The sequence below is a fragment of the Monodon monoceros genome, unplaced genomic scaffold, assembly GCF_005190385.1.
Source record: "Monodon monoceros isolate NGI ecotype Baffin Bay Population unplaced genomic scaffold, NGI_Narwhal_1 Super_Scaffold_5, whole genome shotgun sequence".
Classification (NCBI taxonomy): domain Eukaryota; kingdom Metazoa; phylum Chordata; class Mammalia; order Artiodactyla; family Monodontidae; genus Monodon; species Monodon monoceros.
The window spans coordinates 104,918,836-104,935,851 of NW_021703782.1; the positions used below are offsets into that span (position 1 = coordinate 104,918,836).

A 17,016-nucleotide genomic window follows, 5' to 3' on the forward strand; every position below is an offset into this window, starting at 1 on the left:
TCAATATAGGGGTGCGTGTGTGTGTGTATCTCAATATAGGTGTTTCTGTGTGTGTATTTCAATATAGGGTGTGTGTATGTGTGTATCAACATAGGGGTGTGTGTGTATATATGTGTGTATAGTCATACCAGATTTGTTCACTTAAAAACACATCATGTTGGGTCTAGAGACTGTCAAACAGAGTGAAGTAAGTCAGAAAGGGAAAAACAAATATTGTGTATTAACACATATAGGTGGAACCTAGAAAAATGGTACAGATGAACTGGTTTGCAGAGCAGAAACTGAGACACAGATGTAGAGAACAAACGTATGGACACCAAGGTGGGAAAGCAGTGGGGGGGTGGGGATGGGGGTGTGATGAATTGGGAGATTGGGATTGACATGTATACACTGATGTGTATAAAATTGATGAATAATAAGAACCTGCTAGGGCTTCCCTGGTGGCGCAGTGGTTGAGAGTCCGCCTGCCGACGCAGGGGACACGGGTTCGTGCCCCGGTCCGGGAAGATCCCACATGCCGCGGAACGGCTGGGCCCGTGAGCCATGGCCGCTGAGCCTGCGCGTCCGGAGCCTGTGCTCCGCAACGGGAGAGGCCACAACAGTGAGAGGCCCGCGTACCGCAAAAAAAAAAAACAAAACCTGCTGTATTAAAAACAAAATATGTATATATATATATATATAATTCAAGTCAAAAAAAAAAACCATCATGTTGCCAACAAACACATGAAAGGATGCTTAACATCACTAATCATTAGAGAAATGCAAATCAAAACTACAATGAGGTATCACCTCACACCAGTCAGAATGGCCATCCTCAAAAAATCTACAAACAATAAATGCTGGAGAGGGTGTGGAGAAAAGGGAACCGTCTTGCACTGTTGGTGGGAATGTAAATTGATACAGCCACTATGGAGAACAGTATGGAGGTTGCTTAAAAAACTAAAAATAGAACTACCATATGACCCAGCAATCCCACTCCTGGGCATATACCCTGTGAAAACCATAATTCAAAAAGAGTCATGCACCCCAGTGTTCACTGCAGCTCTATTTACAACAGCCAGGACATGGAAGCAACCTAATGTCCACCAGCAGATGAATGGATAAAGAAGATGTGGCACATATACACAATGGAATATTACTCAGCCATAAAAAGAAACAAAATTGAGTTATCTGTAGTGAGGTAGATGGACGTAGAGTCTGTCATACAGAGTGAAGTAAGTCAGAAAAAGAAAAACAAATACCATATGCTAACACATATATATGTAATCAAAAAAAAAAAAAAAAAGGTTCTGACGAACCTAGGAGCAGGACAGGAATAAAATGCAGACACAGAGAATGGACTTGAGGAGATGGGGAGGGGGAAGGGTAAGCTGGGATGAAGTGGGAGAGTAGCATTGACATATATACACTACCAAATGTAAAACAGATAGCTAGTGGGAAGCAGCCGCATAGCACAGGGAGATCAGCTCGGTGCTTTGTGACCACCCAGAGGGGTGGGATAGGGAGGGTAGGAGGGAGACGCAAGAGGGAGGGGATATGGGGATGTATGTATACATATAGCTGATTCACTTTACTGTACAGCAGAAACTAACACACCATTGTAAAGCAATTATACTCCAATAAAGAAGTCAAAAAAATTTTTTTAATAAAAAAAGGAGGGCTTCCTTGGTGGCACAGTGGTTGAGAGTCCGCCTGCCGACGCAGGGGACGCGGGTTCGTGCCCCGGTCCGGGAGGATCCCACATGCCGCAGAGTGGCTGGGCCCGTGAGCCATGGCCGCTAAGCCTGCGCGTCCAGAGCCTGTGCTGTGCGGCAGGGGAGGCCACATCAGTGAGAGGCCCATGTACCGCAAAAAAAAAAAAAAAAGGAATGCTAGTGATTTATGTATATTTACTTTGAACTTAACTCTGTTATTTAGTTGTAATAGTTTTCCAGTTGATTATCCTAGATTACTTAATTATATAATTAATATGGTAACTAATTATGTAACCTGGAAATAATGACAATGTTACATGTGTCTTTAATGTTTATACCACATTTCTTTGTCTTAGCTCATAGATTTGTGCATCTAGAATAGTGTTAAATTATAGCAGAATGGCAAGTATTCTTGACTTGTTCCTCTCAATAGGAATTCAACGTTAAGAAGATTGTGTTAGTGTTTCTACCATGCATCCTTTGTCATATTAAGGAATTCTGTTCCTAGCTTAGTGCTTTATCAGGAATAGATACTAAAGTTATCAGTGACTTTTCAGCATCTCTCAAGATCATTTGTTGAAATACCATTGCAATCCTGTAGTAAACCTGTTTGCTTCAAGATACTGCTAATTTGATTTGCTATTTTTATTATTTTAGAACATTGGTGAGTTTTATTTGCTAACGTTTTATTTGGATCTTTATTTATCAATGATATTGGTCTCTTTTTTATGCCATGTCTGTCAGGTTTTGATATAATGGTTATGCTCGAGTCATAAAAAGAACTGCACATATTTCCCACTTTCCCTGTGCTCTGGAACAGTTTAAGTAATATTCGGTTTTTCTTTTACAGTTTAATGGATGGGTCCATAAAACCATTTGGATAATGTACTTTTTAATCATGGTATCTTTCTTAATATTGTTAGTATTTTCTCTTTATTTGGTGAGTTGAAGGTTTTGCCCCTTCTTGAGACAATTTTGGGAAGATAGATTTTCCTAGTAAGCACACATTTCATCTACATTTTCAAATACGTTGGCATAAAAATTGCACATACCGCTATTTTAACTTCTCCTCCATATTTGAAATCATATCCCTTCTCTCAACCCTAACAATGCACATCTGTGTTTTTACCTTTTGTTTTTTCCTCCATCATACATACCAAAGATTGTCTACTTTATTGACTTTTTCAAAGAACCAACTTTCAGTTTTATTTATCACTCTGCAGTGATAAATATTTCTGATTTTATATTTTTAATGCTTTCTCCTACTTTCTTTTGTTCTTTTTAGTTCTCTATAATGAACACTAAGTTCATTTCTTTTTTATCTTTCTGAATTATTAATATAAGCATTTGAGACTATGAATTTTTCTCTGAGCAGAGTTATATGATTTTGATTGCATCCTATATGTAGATAGTTTGTGATTTTAATTCCTTCTTTCATCTCTGAATTTTTTGGAGTGTTGTTTTCCTTTCCCAAATGGTTCGTTTTTAAAATCTGTTTTTACCCCTGGGGCAGGGGATGGAATGAAATTGCTTCAGACCTACCAAAACCACATGGGTTACAAGTATGGGAGGTATGGTTTCCCCCAAAGGAAAAGTGAAGGCTGTTTCCAAAAGAATTGGGAATAAATTAAAAAAAAAAAAAGAATTGGGAATAGATGTTAGGCAGACAAAAAGTACCAGTTTCTTCTCTACTGCCAATAGAATTGTTGAAGGATTAAATTAGATAGTACGTGTAATTTACTTAGCACAGTATCTGGCACAAAACAAGCCGAATAATAATCACCAGATTAATGCCCTCTCCTTATGCCCTTTCTTACTGCTGGTCAGAATACCAGCACATGCTACACCATCCCACAGCTCTTAGGAGAACCTTTGCAAACAGTAGGACATCCCATTGCCCCTGTAGATTACCAGGTAATCCCCAGGGCAGGGGGGGAAATCTGTGGTTGTGTCCTCATTTGACCTCGAGGAGCCAGAGGAGATTCTCTGTGGGCTGCAAGGCTTTGTTCAGTACCTTTGTAAGTCACCGGCCCCAACACCAAGAAAAACAGGAGGCCATGTGCTCCTCTAAGAAACATGGCCTCTGACCACCTGAGGTGTGACTGCCTGGCCCCGCCCCCTTTCTGCAGACCTGGGAAATGTTTGTCTCAGTGTCAGCCAGCTTCCAACACATTTCACTTGAGGAATAATATTCTTTAGATGAGGATTTGTTCTGAAGTCCGTGTTTTACACAACTGATACTAATTAACGGGCACTAATTAACACTCAGTCTTCTGCATCAGACAGGGAGCGTGAGCCACCCACTGAGATCTCCTTCTGTAGTCGATGGCATCGCTTTGCACTCTCATAAAAAAAAACCAAACAAAACCAAAAACAAAACCTTAATGAGCTGCTGCTCTGTTATTTCATTTGGAATTTATCAGGAGTTTATGTGATCAAACCACACAAGTATAGTTCCGGGTGCCAGCACTCCTCATTTCTGAAGTTTGAAAATGATCTTTTCAAAGCAGAGCAGGAGAACATGGGAAAAAAGTCTTTCATCTCAAACTTTAAAAGAAAGAGAGAAAGAAAATGGAAAGCATAAGATGGAAATGTGGCATATTTTTATGCTGTGGAAGGTTTTTTCCCCCCAACACAGCAGAATTTTCCTTATTAAATAGATAGCTGTGTGAGAAAAACCAAAACCAGACTTGGGATGGAAGTGAGATGGGTGGCGATGGGAGAAACAAGAGAGCAGTGAGTTTCTGGGCTGGCGGTGAAGCCCGGTGCCAGCCGCGGGCTTTGGCTCTGGGAGACTGGGAGCGCCCAGCTTCAAGCAGGCTCTGCACCACGGAGCCTGTGTCCCTCAGCTTAAGAGAAGGGTCTGTTCAGGAGAGCACCTCCTTTGTCAGCTTGACACTCCCTCCTCAGGGCCAGGGTGTCTTGTGGACACCCCTGGCGGGGGGCCTGGATTCACTGTCAGGAAGAAGGTTTGGCCACATGCCCCTGGGCTTGGGACCAACCCAGCTGGGGAGGCATCCACAGCAGAGCCAGCGGAGGGCTGCTCATCCCCGGCCCCGGGGCTCTCTGCCTCACCATGGCAGGCTGGTTGGCACCCCTGTTGTAGCCACAGCAGTGTCACCGGGCCCTGTGTGGGGTGTGGCAGGAGGGGACAGAACATATTCTGGGTAGCTGTCCATCTCACAGGAGGTTGAGTCTGCAGGCAGGCAAGCCACAGAGTGGATGCCGGCTGCCAGCCGTGTCCTCGGGTGGGTGGCAGGCCACAGGAGGGGTCCTCGCAGCCCCAGCTCTGACTCTGGCACCCTTGTCCCTGTGCCAGCCAGGACTGCCAGCCCCCAGCTTTCAGCACTGCTTGCTCTCTGTCCCAAATCTTTGGGGTCAGGCGGGCATGAATTCAAATCCTGATTCCCCCACTTGTAGGTTGTACGGTCTTAGATGTGTCACATTTGCTCTGTAAGCTTCCATTCCCTAATCCGTCAGATGAAGAAATGAGAGCACCTGCTGTGCTGTGCTGTGCCAGTTGCGGCGAGATGCTGTGGTACAAGCAAGGCCAGCCTCTCCTGTCGCGGACAGGCTGTTAGTATTACGGTTGTTTCCTCCAATGCGTCTGCACCTCCCAGCCCAGCTCCAGCCCCTGGCACTGCCCAGCCTCATGGCCGCCAGGGCCAGTAGCTGGTCCAGTTACTGTCCGTCTTGACAAGGCCAACAACACGGTGTCTTTTGCCGCAGTAACGCTGTGTAAAAGGAAGGGAGCTGAGACATCCCAGCTGTGCTGTCTCAATCCAGACAGAAGTTCCCAGAGCTGGTCGTCTGAGGTAGGTGGCCGCACGTGGTCAGCATCTGGGCGCCATCCACAGTTATGGCAAACCCGGCTGGGTGCGTCTCTCCCACGGGCGTCCCGCTCCAGTTCCAAGTGGGGCCTCGCCATGGAGCCAGGCTCGGGGTCAGCTCAGCTTCACGGGCACCTCAGTGGTCCAGGCCCTGGGCCGGGAGACTTCACAATCAACATCATTATCCCCAGTCACAGTCAAGGAAACACAGGTCCCGGGAGGCAAAAAGGCTTGCCTGAGGCCACCCAGCTGGTAGGCGGCAGAGCCAGTGTTCCAGGTCTCCTGGCTCCAAGCCCCACGCTCTCCCACTTCCACCACAGCTGTGTGTCACGGGGCAGAGCTGGCAGGGCCCCCAGGCCATGGTGGGCCCGCTGACGATGGGACCTGGGACAGACGTGTCACGATGGGTGCCAGGGAGGCCGCGGGGAGGAGGTGGACGGTGCAGCCACCATGTAGTCGTCAGCCCTCCTGGAGAGTGTTGACCCCAAGGGGGTGTCAAGCAGGGAGAGCCATGGCCTGGATGCCTGTGGGGTCAGCTGTGCCCCACCCTGCCTCACCAGCTGCCAGCCTCCAGGGGATCTAGCTGGGGTCAAAGAAGGACTTGACAGTATGGCAGCCTGGACTGACCTGTGTTCAAATCTTGCCTCTGCCACTTCCCAGCTGTGTGACCTCAGACAAGCGATGCAGCGCTCTCAGCTTCAGCTTCTTCCTCTGTAAAGTAGAGATAAAACCTCCCTGGTAACAGCGTGGTTATGGCAAATCAACAAACAGGGCAAAGCTCTTAGTTTAGGACCTGGAACACAGTAAGTGCTCAGTCTTATTATCATCGCTTGACTCCCCGTGTCTCTTTCTTCAGCTCTGAAATGAGGGTAATGATGTACTTTGCAAGGTTATCTTGTGGCCTAAAGTATGCCTTCATTCATACCTTCCTTCTTTCAACTAATGTTCTCCAAGCAGCTCCTGTGTGCTCTGTTCCAGCCACTGGGGTTGAGCTTGTGGAACAGGACACTTCCTCCTCAGAGGGGTTTTAATAAAGTCTGATGGGGGAATCAGACAGTAGATACATGAACGAGGCCAGTCAGTATCTAATGGTGGCTGTGGTGAGTGCTGTGTGTCAGGCTTCGCGCTGCTCTGGCCAAGTACAAGTGGGAGGTGGCTATTCTAATGATTTCATCATGGTTTAGGCTTTTAAATATTTCCAGTTACAGGCTAATGACAATACTGGGAAGATTTCTCTGGATTTGTGCAATATTACCTGTAGATTTGCTGCTTTGGGAGTGACAGGCTGTTCATATGGGAATTCTGTCCGGGTGTTGCTGAGGCTTGGGGTCTGCCCCGGCCGCCAGGGCCAGGAGGCCTCCTTTGGGAGGTCCCCTCCGTCCTCACATGTGGTGGCCCTGGCCTGGACTCTCAGGTCAGGGGAACAGATAGGTGTTTTGTGGAGGAGGGTGATGAACACTCTACAGTGGGGTTTGCTCTTATGAAGTAGTGAGCTCCCCATGCCCCGAGGGGACAGGCAGAAGCTGGGGTGGAAATGGTGTTCGGCCCCTTTGAAAGCGAGCTTCTCCTGGCCTCTGTTTGCAGAGCCAGGACCTGAGAGGATGCAGAGGGGCCAGCCCCGGTCCTCACAGGGCAGAAAAGGGTGAGCCTTCCATGCCGGGGGTGTTATTTGAGAAAAGGCAACTGATTCCTCGTGTGTTTCTCATGTCCGGTGAGTGGGTCGGAACAGGCACTGGAGCCAGACAGACCTGGGTTCAAATCCAACACACTCGCTGTGAGGCCTCAGGCTCATTTCTTAATCTCTCTGAACTTTAGTTTTCTCCTTAACCTCCCCATGGGGTCGATGGGAGGACCACAGGAGAGGAGAGGAGGAGATTCCCGTCTTGTAGCAAATCCCAGGAAGCGTCAGTTCTCTCCCATTTCCCATATCCTGCTCCTTGGTGACCCTGCTCCCGGGCTGAGGTTCACTCTGCTGCTCAGAGCCAGCTGCGTTCGGGTCTGCACAACGTTGGCCTCTGGAACAAAGCTGCCTCGTGTCCCTTATCCCCTCACCTCATGCTCAGCACTAGGGGGTACTTTTTGTTGTGGTTGAAGCGTTAATGGGATTTTCGGGATTGCCATTGCTGAACCCTTGGGGAGGTAGCTGAGTTACATTTTTAAGAGGGGAGAGGAAAAACAAGGTCGAGAAGTAATAAATCTGTGGACTTAAATGTCCCAAACTTGGAGCTTCTATACAAGGGAAATGACTTCTAATTTTTAAAATTTTGGAAACATGGTGCCACTAAAAAGAAGGGAAGTGGAAATGATTCCTACGAGAAGTGCTAGCATATGTTTCTGTGATTAACAGTTTCCCGTAAAAATGTGTAGCTATTTTAAAAGCGGACGAATGACTCATGGTATCCAGCACTAGCAGTCCACTGCGATGGCAGGAAGCATGTACTCTGCGGAGGCAGGCTTGGGTTCAGCTCCCTTCCCCATCATTTACCGGCTATGTGACCTGGAACGAGTTAAACATCCTCTGTGCATTTCCTTTTCCTCCTCTGTAAAATGGGTTTTATAAGAACAAATAACATAATGAATGCGTAAGTCAGTGCAGTGTTTGTCCAGCCATGCAGAAAACCTACAGCTTTAATATTAAGTACCTGGTTAATTACATTTGTTATCATTCTTAGTAGTTTAATAGTAAACTTTCAAGGCTATAAATTTTCCTCTGATTACCACTTTGGTCTGATCCCATAAATTTCAATATGTAGTGTTCTTATTGTCATTATCTTTGAATAGATTTCTTATTTTAGATTTTTTTTTATTTGACCTGAGAGTTGCTTATGAGTGTGTGTGTGTGTGTGTGTGTTTAACAAATGGTTAGAATTTTTTCTATATTTATTGTTAAATCCTAGATGTACTGTAAGGTCAAAGAGAGCAGATAGTATGACATTTACTTTTTGGAGCTTATTGAGCATTTTTTTATAGACTAGCATATAATCAGTGTTTGTAAGCATTCCATGAGTATTTAAAAAGGATTATATTTTTATTTATATAACACCAAGCTTGTTAATTTTGTTACTTAAATACTACATTTATATATGGACACATACATATGTATATCTGTAGATGCATGTATATATATATGTGTATATTTTTGTATGTACATACATATGTGTACGCACACACACACACACACACACACACACACACACACACAAATTCTCGAAGAGACATACCAAAGGCTCCCTCCATGTTTGTGGCTTTCTTGAATCCACTTTTCATTTTTGGTGCTTTTTTGCTTTGTATATTTTGGTGCAATGTTGCTTTATGCATAGAAGTTAGTAATCATTAGATCTTCTCAATCCACTGTGCCTTTCATTAATATCAATCACTCCTCTTTGCCTTGTTCTATGTTTTCTGCCTTAAATTCTACTTTACATCACTACTCCTGCTCAACTCCACCAATATTAACGGTGTAGTGGCAGTGCTCATGGGGGACTGCTGGAAGGATATGTCACCCGTTGTCCATGCACATCTCCAGAGAGACTAAAGTGCGACCCTGCAGCAAGCCAGTCAGCTGGGCCACACCACACAGCCAGTCCTGTTTTCTCATCCCTGGCCAGGTGGCTTGTCCCGAATTCCCCCTGGGGTGATGCCATGAGACCATGCTGAGGCTCTGCGCTGGCCTATCCCAGCAATGTTTTCATATCACACGTTATTTTCTTATTAAGCACCCTCAGGAGAATTCTCTGTCTAGCCTTAGTCCTTTGTACCAAGGACGGTTGCTTTTTCGATTTCTTCTTTTGTTCTTTAATTTATGATTTGGGGTGTGTGTATGTGTATCTGTGGACAGATAGATAAACAAGTAGACACACAGCTAAGTGAATAAATGAAAAACTGAATTCAGACAGTGTTCTCCTGGATATGACAACTTAGACCTATTAAACTGCAGTGGTTGGTAAAAAACACAAGCATTCATTCATCCCTTTCGTGTCCTGTTATTTTCCAGTTGGGTTACAGGTAATAACCCTTGTTGCTGGAGAGTGTATGAACTAGAAATGCTAAAATCTTGCCAGCATTCATTTTGGTGGTTGCTCAGATGTTTGATTTAAAGTTGAGCAGTCTGTGTGAAGAGTTAGTAGTCAGGACTGGAACTGAAGTCCAAATCATACCGCATTTTTCCATGTCACCCTATACCTTCTAGCACAGCAGTTCTGTTTTGTGCCATTTTGTTCTGATTTATGGTGAACACCTACCATCGTTAAATATCTTCCTTAATTTTAGGCATCTATCTTCTGGATTTAATCTACATTGATTCTGCATATCCTGCCTCAGGCAGCATCATGGAAAACGAACAAAGATCCAATCAGATGAACAATATTCTCCGAATAATTGCGGATTTACAAGTTTCCTGCAGCTACGGTTAGTACCCCTGGTTGTTGGAATTGTGAAATCTTACATCACCGAAATTTGGGTCCAGCACCTTATCAGTGAGAAAGCTCTAGAAACCAGGTAGTCTCCACAAAGCTCTTCACTTTGATACCTTGAGTATCAAACACGTTCTGGATCCTTTATAAGCATGTTTGATCTTCACAGACTATGCAAACTAGATGTTACCATCTCTGTATCACAGATGAGGAAACTGAGGCTGAAGACAGTGTAGTCACTTGTCTAAGGTCACACATCCAATGAGTGGCAGAGCCCAGGTCCTTCATTCATGAAGAGCTTTGTGGGCACCTCCTGGGTGGCTCTCCTCCAAGCAGATTCAGGTACTTGGGCTCCTCTATCTCGTGGCTCTGCCATGTCCCATGGCCCCGAGTCCTCCACTGACCTCTACATCCAGCTGGAAGATGCAGAAGGAGAGAGAATCATACCAGAGTATGGACCAGACTTGCACGTGGTGCTCATCACTTCTGCCGAGGGAGGCCAGGAATGCAACGTAGCTGCAGGCCTAGAGGGAACAGGGAAATGGCTTGGTCAACAACTGGCCAGGCTCTGCCACACGTGACCAGATCCAAAGGGTGACTGTGATGGTGGGCGTCTGAGATGGTTGGAGGAGGTGTTGCTGGCAATGCTGATGGGCCGTCCACGTGGATGGTGGGGGATGGGGCTTGACTGGGAGCCAGGTGCCCCGGCCTTCCAGGAATGGGCCTGAGTGACCAGGGCGTCCGGCGGCAGAAGTCAGCAGAGAAGAAGGGGAGGGTGGCCGAGCTGCAGGAGTGTGCCTCCTTGGAGCAGGTTTTCACAGGATGGGGGAGAGTAAAAGTCTGGAAGCAGCAAAGCGGGACAAGGAAGAGAGCAACACCACCTCCAGTACGTAGGGTGGGAGAAACCAACAGCCTCCATGTGGTAAGGCCACTGCAGGGGGGCCCACACAAGCCAAAGGTCCGCTCATGAGTGCCGCCCCTACAAGCGCCCGCACTTCCAGACCAGCTCTTCTTCTGCCCAGAGGAACAGGGAGGGGACTGTGTTCCCAGTGCCCTTTCCACTCAAGGACCTCGACACTGGTCCTGCTGGCCAGCAGAGCAATTACATACACAGCTTTGGGGTCAGACAGATGTGGGTTCACGTCTTGGCTCCGCCTCCTGAAAAGTCACTTTGTCCTAAGTCTGAACTTTTCTCATAGTAAAGATGGGGACATGACTGTGCAGAGCCCTTAGCCCACCCCAGCATTTCATTAGAGCTCAGGAAATGCTCACTCTTACTACCATTATGTTCCCCTGCCCCTTCCCCATTGTCAGCTCCGTGAAGCAGGGGTCATTATCCCCATTTCAGAGACGAGAACACCAAGGCTCTAGAGAAAGAGAATGACCTGCTGAGAGTCTCACAGTTACGAGGCAGAGCCATCAGGGGCTCCTCGCGGCACCCGGATGCACCCGCCCGCCCCCCGGGAAAGCGAGGGCCCTTTCCCACCCTTTCTCCACTCCTCTCCACAGCGTCCTCCACTGCCTCAACCTCTCTCCTTAGCTGGTCTGTCCCACCCTGTGGGGAACGAATGGCAGAGCGCATCACGGAGGGTTTACTGCCCCCTCAGAAAGAGTGCAGTGACTGTGACGGTCTGGGGAGGGCATCTGACGTCAGTCACCCCAGGACAGAGAGACAGGGCAGTGTGGCCGAGGCCGCAGGTGACCTGGGGTCAAAACTTCTCAGCAGTGTGACATGGCAAGTCGCCATGGCTTCCTCCTGTGTGCAGTTGACATCTTACTCCCCGAAATGAGGCAGGTGCAAAGGCTGAGGCAGATGGCTTCTAGAAATCACTGGGTGCAGAGCCTGGCACAGAACAGGCGCTCAAGCGTCTAGGCCCTTCCCTTTCCTCTCAGGGTGCAGCAGCTCCAGCCCGTGGGCCAGATTCTCAGGCTGTGCAAGGATCTGGGTTGGGCCTGCACACCAGGCTGGATGGCGTTCATTCCTTCTTGCATTCTTGTCACACGGGGTTGGGCAAGCATGGGAGGCTTGGCCAGTTACTCCAGTGGAGACCTGTTTTAGGGCACACACACCTCGCTGGAGGCCATCTTTCCCCCAAGACCCATCTTTCCCCAGCCAAGGAACTGTGGTGACCTCAGGGTGTGGTGTCTGTGGCCCTGCCAGCTGGGGGGCACTTCCTGAGGGACCCCTCTGGGCCCAGCACAGGCCCGGCCTAAGGGATCATAAGCAACTGTTGAAAGACTGAATATATGTCTCAGTCCCTAAGGAGCTTCTCATGGGGGGCCTGGGGATGGGGAGAGACTGAAGCCCCTGGGTTTTGTCCTCCTCCTCCAGACCACCTCACAACCCTACCCCACGTGCAGAAGTACCTGAAGTCCGTGCGCTACATTGAAGAGCTCCAGAAGTTTGTGGAAGACGACAACTACAAGTGAGTGCCCCCGGCCCCCTGCAGGGCTAACGGAAGGTCACTGCAGCTGCACCGGCACCTCCCCCCCAGCACGTGTGCATAAGGTGACCTCTGACCCCACAGAGCCCACAGCAGGGCTGCTGTGTGTCTCCTCCCACCCGCCCCAGCCCCACAGGCGCCACCGGGCCGAGGAGGGTGTTCTGTCAACTTCTCAGCGTGGCTTTCTCTGGTGGGGAGCGTGAATGAATTTGGGCTCCACAGCTGTGTGTGGTGCAGGCTTAGTGCTCCAGGTCAGGAGTGCCTGCCCCCACTCAGCGCTGAGCGGAAGGACAGCTTTCTAGCCACATCTCCAGGCTGCCAAACAGAGCTCTCCGAGAGCCTGTTTCATGCACGAGGCAGCTCCCTGGGGCCCCAGCTTGCTGCTGGACTCTTGCCATCTGGCGCTGGCTGAGGCCCCGTCTCCATCCCATGCAGCCCGTGTGGAATAGGCCCGGTTCCCATGAAGACCCCTGTGGGCACTTTGGCCTCATCTTCCACTCACCTGCTCTGGCTTTCAGTTCTTTCTTCATTTGTGGCAGCTGGGAATTTATCCAACATTTCTATGTATTTAGAGGCAGAAGGAAGATTTTTCACGTTGGGTCTGTCTGCCGTATTGATCGGATGTCTTCTTGGCTCACTTTGAGCTTGAGGTCAGCTAAGAGCCTCAGGACTTTTCATATGGCCTGATATATGATGGAGGCAAGTCTCAGCCGTCTTGTAACTGATCATTTTCCCCCCTAAACGTCAACTTTACATGTATTCTTTTAAATCTCATCTTACTGGTTGCTTCCAGTAAACCATGCATGATCCCTTTGAATCCTGCTATCCAACATATTTTTAAATCTCTTCCAGTTTTGTGTCTAAAAATTTGATCAGCTTGATGATTTGGTCTTCATTAAAGTCACTGGAAACTGTAGAGAGCTGTGGCCACTAGAGACACCCCAGGTTACCCCTTTTCACTCACCAAGACCTTGGGAATGGCTGTTCAAGGTTTTTCACCTGCCACCTCTGCAGGAGTGGATCTCAGCCCTGGCTGTGGATCAGAGACACCTAGGCAGCCTTCTAGCCCTCCAGGTGTGTGGTGGGGGGCGGGGCAGGGTCTGGAAATTTGTATTTTTTCAAAGCTCCCCACATGGTTCTAATGATTGGCTATCTTTAGGAACATAAACATAATGTCTTCAGTTGTTATTGTACAATATATTGTTAAAATAGAATATAATACATTTTGATCTGTTACATAATCATAACAGCAATAAATAAAGGCCAGAGATTACCATTAAAATTACGTTTGCCACAAATTGCTCATTTTTACTTACAAAGCATTTGCTGTTCCTGAAAAGAGTACCCCGGAGTGGGAAATTATTCCCACTTAGGATCGGGGGTAATATTTTCCATTCATGTGCCAATAATGCGGTTAAGGAGACAGTAGTTTTTCATTTACACTAATATCCTTTAAGGAGAAAAATGGTCTCTAAATACTTCTGGCCGTGAGATAATCCTTGGACAACCTGCAGGTTGTGAGTAATAACGCCTTCCGTTCTGAAGCACATTGAACACCCCCAGCACCTAATGCCTGGATTTCACAAAGGCCCTTTGTTGTGGTCCAAGTGGACAAACCCAGGGAGGAAGGCTGCGTTCTCACCCCGTGCCCAGACCACTGAGGGGATCCCTTCCCAGGAAGACCCTGGCTCTGAGTGACACGGGACGCACAGGACTTGTGACTCTGCTTGAGCATCCCACACCCCCTGGACCAACTCACCCTCCCGAGACTTGGTCCCCACCCCAGAGGACGCAGGCTTAGCTCTTACCTCAATGACGTTCCCGACCTGCTTTGGAGACGTTGGGCCAAGGAGCCCAACCAGTGCTTTGTTTTCCTCAGCCTTTAGTCTATTTTATTTTATTTAAGAAAAATTACCCAAATTCCTACCACTTAGAAAGCCTGACTGTTGGCATCAAGTGAACATTATTTTGGACATTTTTCTATGCATAAAAGTACATATATATATATATATATATATATATGGAGAAGGATGGATAGGTGGATGGATGCAAGAATAGAATTTATTAAAATTGGATTATACCACACTTGCTATTTTTAATTAAAAGTATTTACTTTAATTTAACCAGAAAAAGGAACTGAAATAAAACATAAGGAATTGCTGCTCTTCAAATAAATATTTCTCCACCACAAGAGATATTATTTCCTAAAAGGGCCTTCTAAGATTAACAAAAGAGGTCAGGAAAAACATGAAGAGGTTGGAGTGCCTAAATTCCGTTTTAACTAGATTTCCATGGTGAGCGGAGTCCGTTGACTCTGGTCATGAAAGATGAGATCATTAGCAAGCTCCCCCCTCCTTCACCTCCACTGCACCATCTTCCAAATCCTTGTGAGTTATCTTCTTATTTCTACGTCATCCAAGTTTATAACATACACATCATGTTCAGGAATCATAATTCCTACTATTTCGTGTTTCGAAACATTTTCAATTCTTACCACCTGTCACTTCTCCAGTCCTGGAGTCTTTATTTTAAATCAATCCCTTATTTAGCCGAGTTTCGTCATGAAGTACGTTTTTCGAAAGTCCTACACTTTCGAAAGAGTCCTCCGATCTCTTTCATGAAAACATTTGCATCTGACTTGCTGGGCTCCTTTGCTTCCTCCCCTCAGGACACGCAGAGCTGCTCCACTGCCTGCTGGCACTGGATGCTGTTGTAGACAAATCTCACGCCAGTCTCTTTTTTTCCCTCTTATAAGCAACTTGTTTTGTCTACCTGGTGGGTGAAGAATTCCTTGAGGTTCAAAAGCTTCACAAGAGGAATGCCTCGGAGTGGAGGGTTCTGTACCAGATTTCCCTGGAACGGGGATGCTCTTTATTCATTACAGAGGAATTCTTTTGGCTTCTATCTTTGACTACTTCTGTGCCACTTCTTGGCTTTTCTCTTTCCAGCGTTCCAGGAATCCATATGTTGGATGTTCTGCCTTCCAAATCCATCAGCTTCTTTCTAATGGCTATAATCTCCATCTTCTTCATCGACAGTCACTGGGATGGTCTGTTTCTACTCTGGTATTCCTCCGGTCCTGTCTTGTTTCAGTCCTTGATTTGTTTGTTCCCCTAGGTTTCCAATCTCCCCTTTCATCTTACCCATTTGTGTTCTCATCTCATTTTTCGGGTTTTGTTTTATTCAGCCCGAGTTCTAAAGGACGTGGGGGATTTCCTCGTGTGCCTCGGGGCTGCCTTCTAGGCTGGGGAATCTGGACAATGCTCTCTTCTTTCCTCTTTCCCTTTTTCCTGAGAGGACACTTGTAGCGTTTGCCACACCGTTTCTTTTCATCTTGCTTCCATGTGAGAGGCTCCATCTGGATATTCCACGGCTCTCATGAAGGGAGGCGACGTCTGACCCTGCTCCCCTGTGTGAGAGGGGCTGGTTTGCCTCCTGCTGTGCTGTGAGGCCCAGGGCTTCTCAGTCTCTGCCCTCTCGTGCAGCCGGCGGGGGGACGCAGGGCTCAGGCTCCATGGAGGCAGAGAGCAAGCGGTCTGTTTTATTACAGACAGCGGCTCTATTGAAAGGCCTACAGCAGGGTTTCCTCCACCTGGTTTCGGGCTGTATCCCATTCCAGAAAAGGATACCCTCAGGTTTTGAATCATCCCCCCCACACACACCGCCATGGAGGCTTCGCTTCCATCAGAGTATTCCCTACACTATCCACCTGGCCCATCCGTTTCTCTCCAGAATCTGCAGCCAGTCAGAAGAGGGAAAGGGAAGGCCTCCCGCTCAGACCCACCAAGAAGTCTCAGAGGGCAGGATAGGAGCCGCACCGTGTTAGGACTCTTGGTTAGACTCCAGGATCCACTTTTTCTTTTCTTGGCTACGAGTTTCTGAAGTTCATGGCTTCAGTTTATACCCCCTCCCTTGCTGAGTAGCAGCTGGTGAGTTCTTTTACTCCTGAGCCTTTATAATTGTTTGTTCGTTTTGTTGGGTGAGGGAGAAGTCTGGCAGCCGGCTTCACTCTTGTCATTTTCACCCAGAAGTTCTTAATCGATGCTTTTAAAAAATAGTAATAACCATTGCGTCAGGCCTCTCTGGGGGCATCTGAGAGAGAGTGCAGTCTAATGATTAAACGCCCTGGTTTGGGGTTTGGGGTCAGACAGCCCTGGTCCCCTGCTCGGCCACCTGTTAGCCCTGTGAATCCTGGGGAAGCTGCTTGACTTCGATGCTCCTCAGTTTCTTCCTCTGCAAGACGGGGATGGTGTTCCTAGTTTATAGCGTTGTCTTGAGGATGAAGACTGTGCCATCTGTGCCCGGCAGATGGGCCGTGACTACACTGTTTACTGTGTCTTCCTTAACCATTATCTTTTGGTCATGGAAATCCCCTGGGGACATTGGAAGGAAGTGGCTGTGATCTGGAGCCAACCTCAGAGTATTCCTGGGTTCTGTGACTTTAATAGCCCTTAACAGCAGTCCACCTTCTCAGTTCCAAGCGTGCACGTGTTAGCTTCCGCTCCCCACCCCCTGACACACCAGAGCCCATCTAATCTTTTGAAAATCTTTGTTTTCAGACTGTCGCTCAGAATTGAGCCAGGAAGCAGCTCCCCGAGACTAGTCTCTTCCAAGGAAGATCTTGCAGGTATCGTAG

At 47.5% G+C, this 17,016-nt stretch overlaps 1 protein-coding gene across 21 annotated transcripts in view; it reads left to right on the top strand.

Annotated features, from left to right (window-relative positions):
- The window catches only part of RALGPS1 (Ral GEF with PH domain and SH3 binding motif 1), a 286,283-nt gene that overhangs the window by 223,991 nt on the left and 45,276 nt on the right, over window positions 1-17,016 (top strand). For all 21 annotated transcript variants that reach the window (XR_003790635.1, XR_003790636.1, XR_003790637.1 and 18 more), the window contains 3 exons: window positions 9,794-9,931; window positions 12,269-12,362; window positions 16,940-17,007. Coding sequence is in view for 18 of the 21 variants with exons in the window: in XM_029201514.1 (XP_029057347.1) it covers window positions 9,794-9,931; window positions 12,269-12,362; window positions 16,940-17,007 (300 nt within the window). In the remaining 3 variants the exon portion in view is untranslated. The remainder of the gene's footprint in view (window positions 1-9,793; window positions 9,932-12,268; window positions 12,363-16,939; window positions 17,008-17,016) is intronic.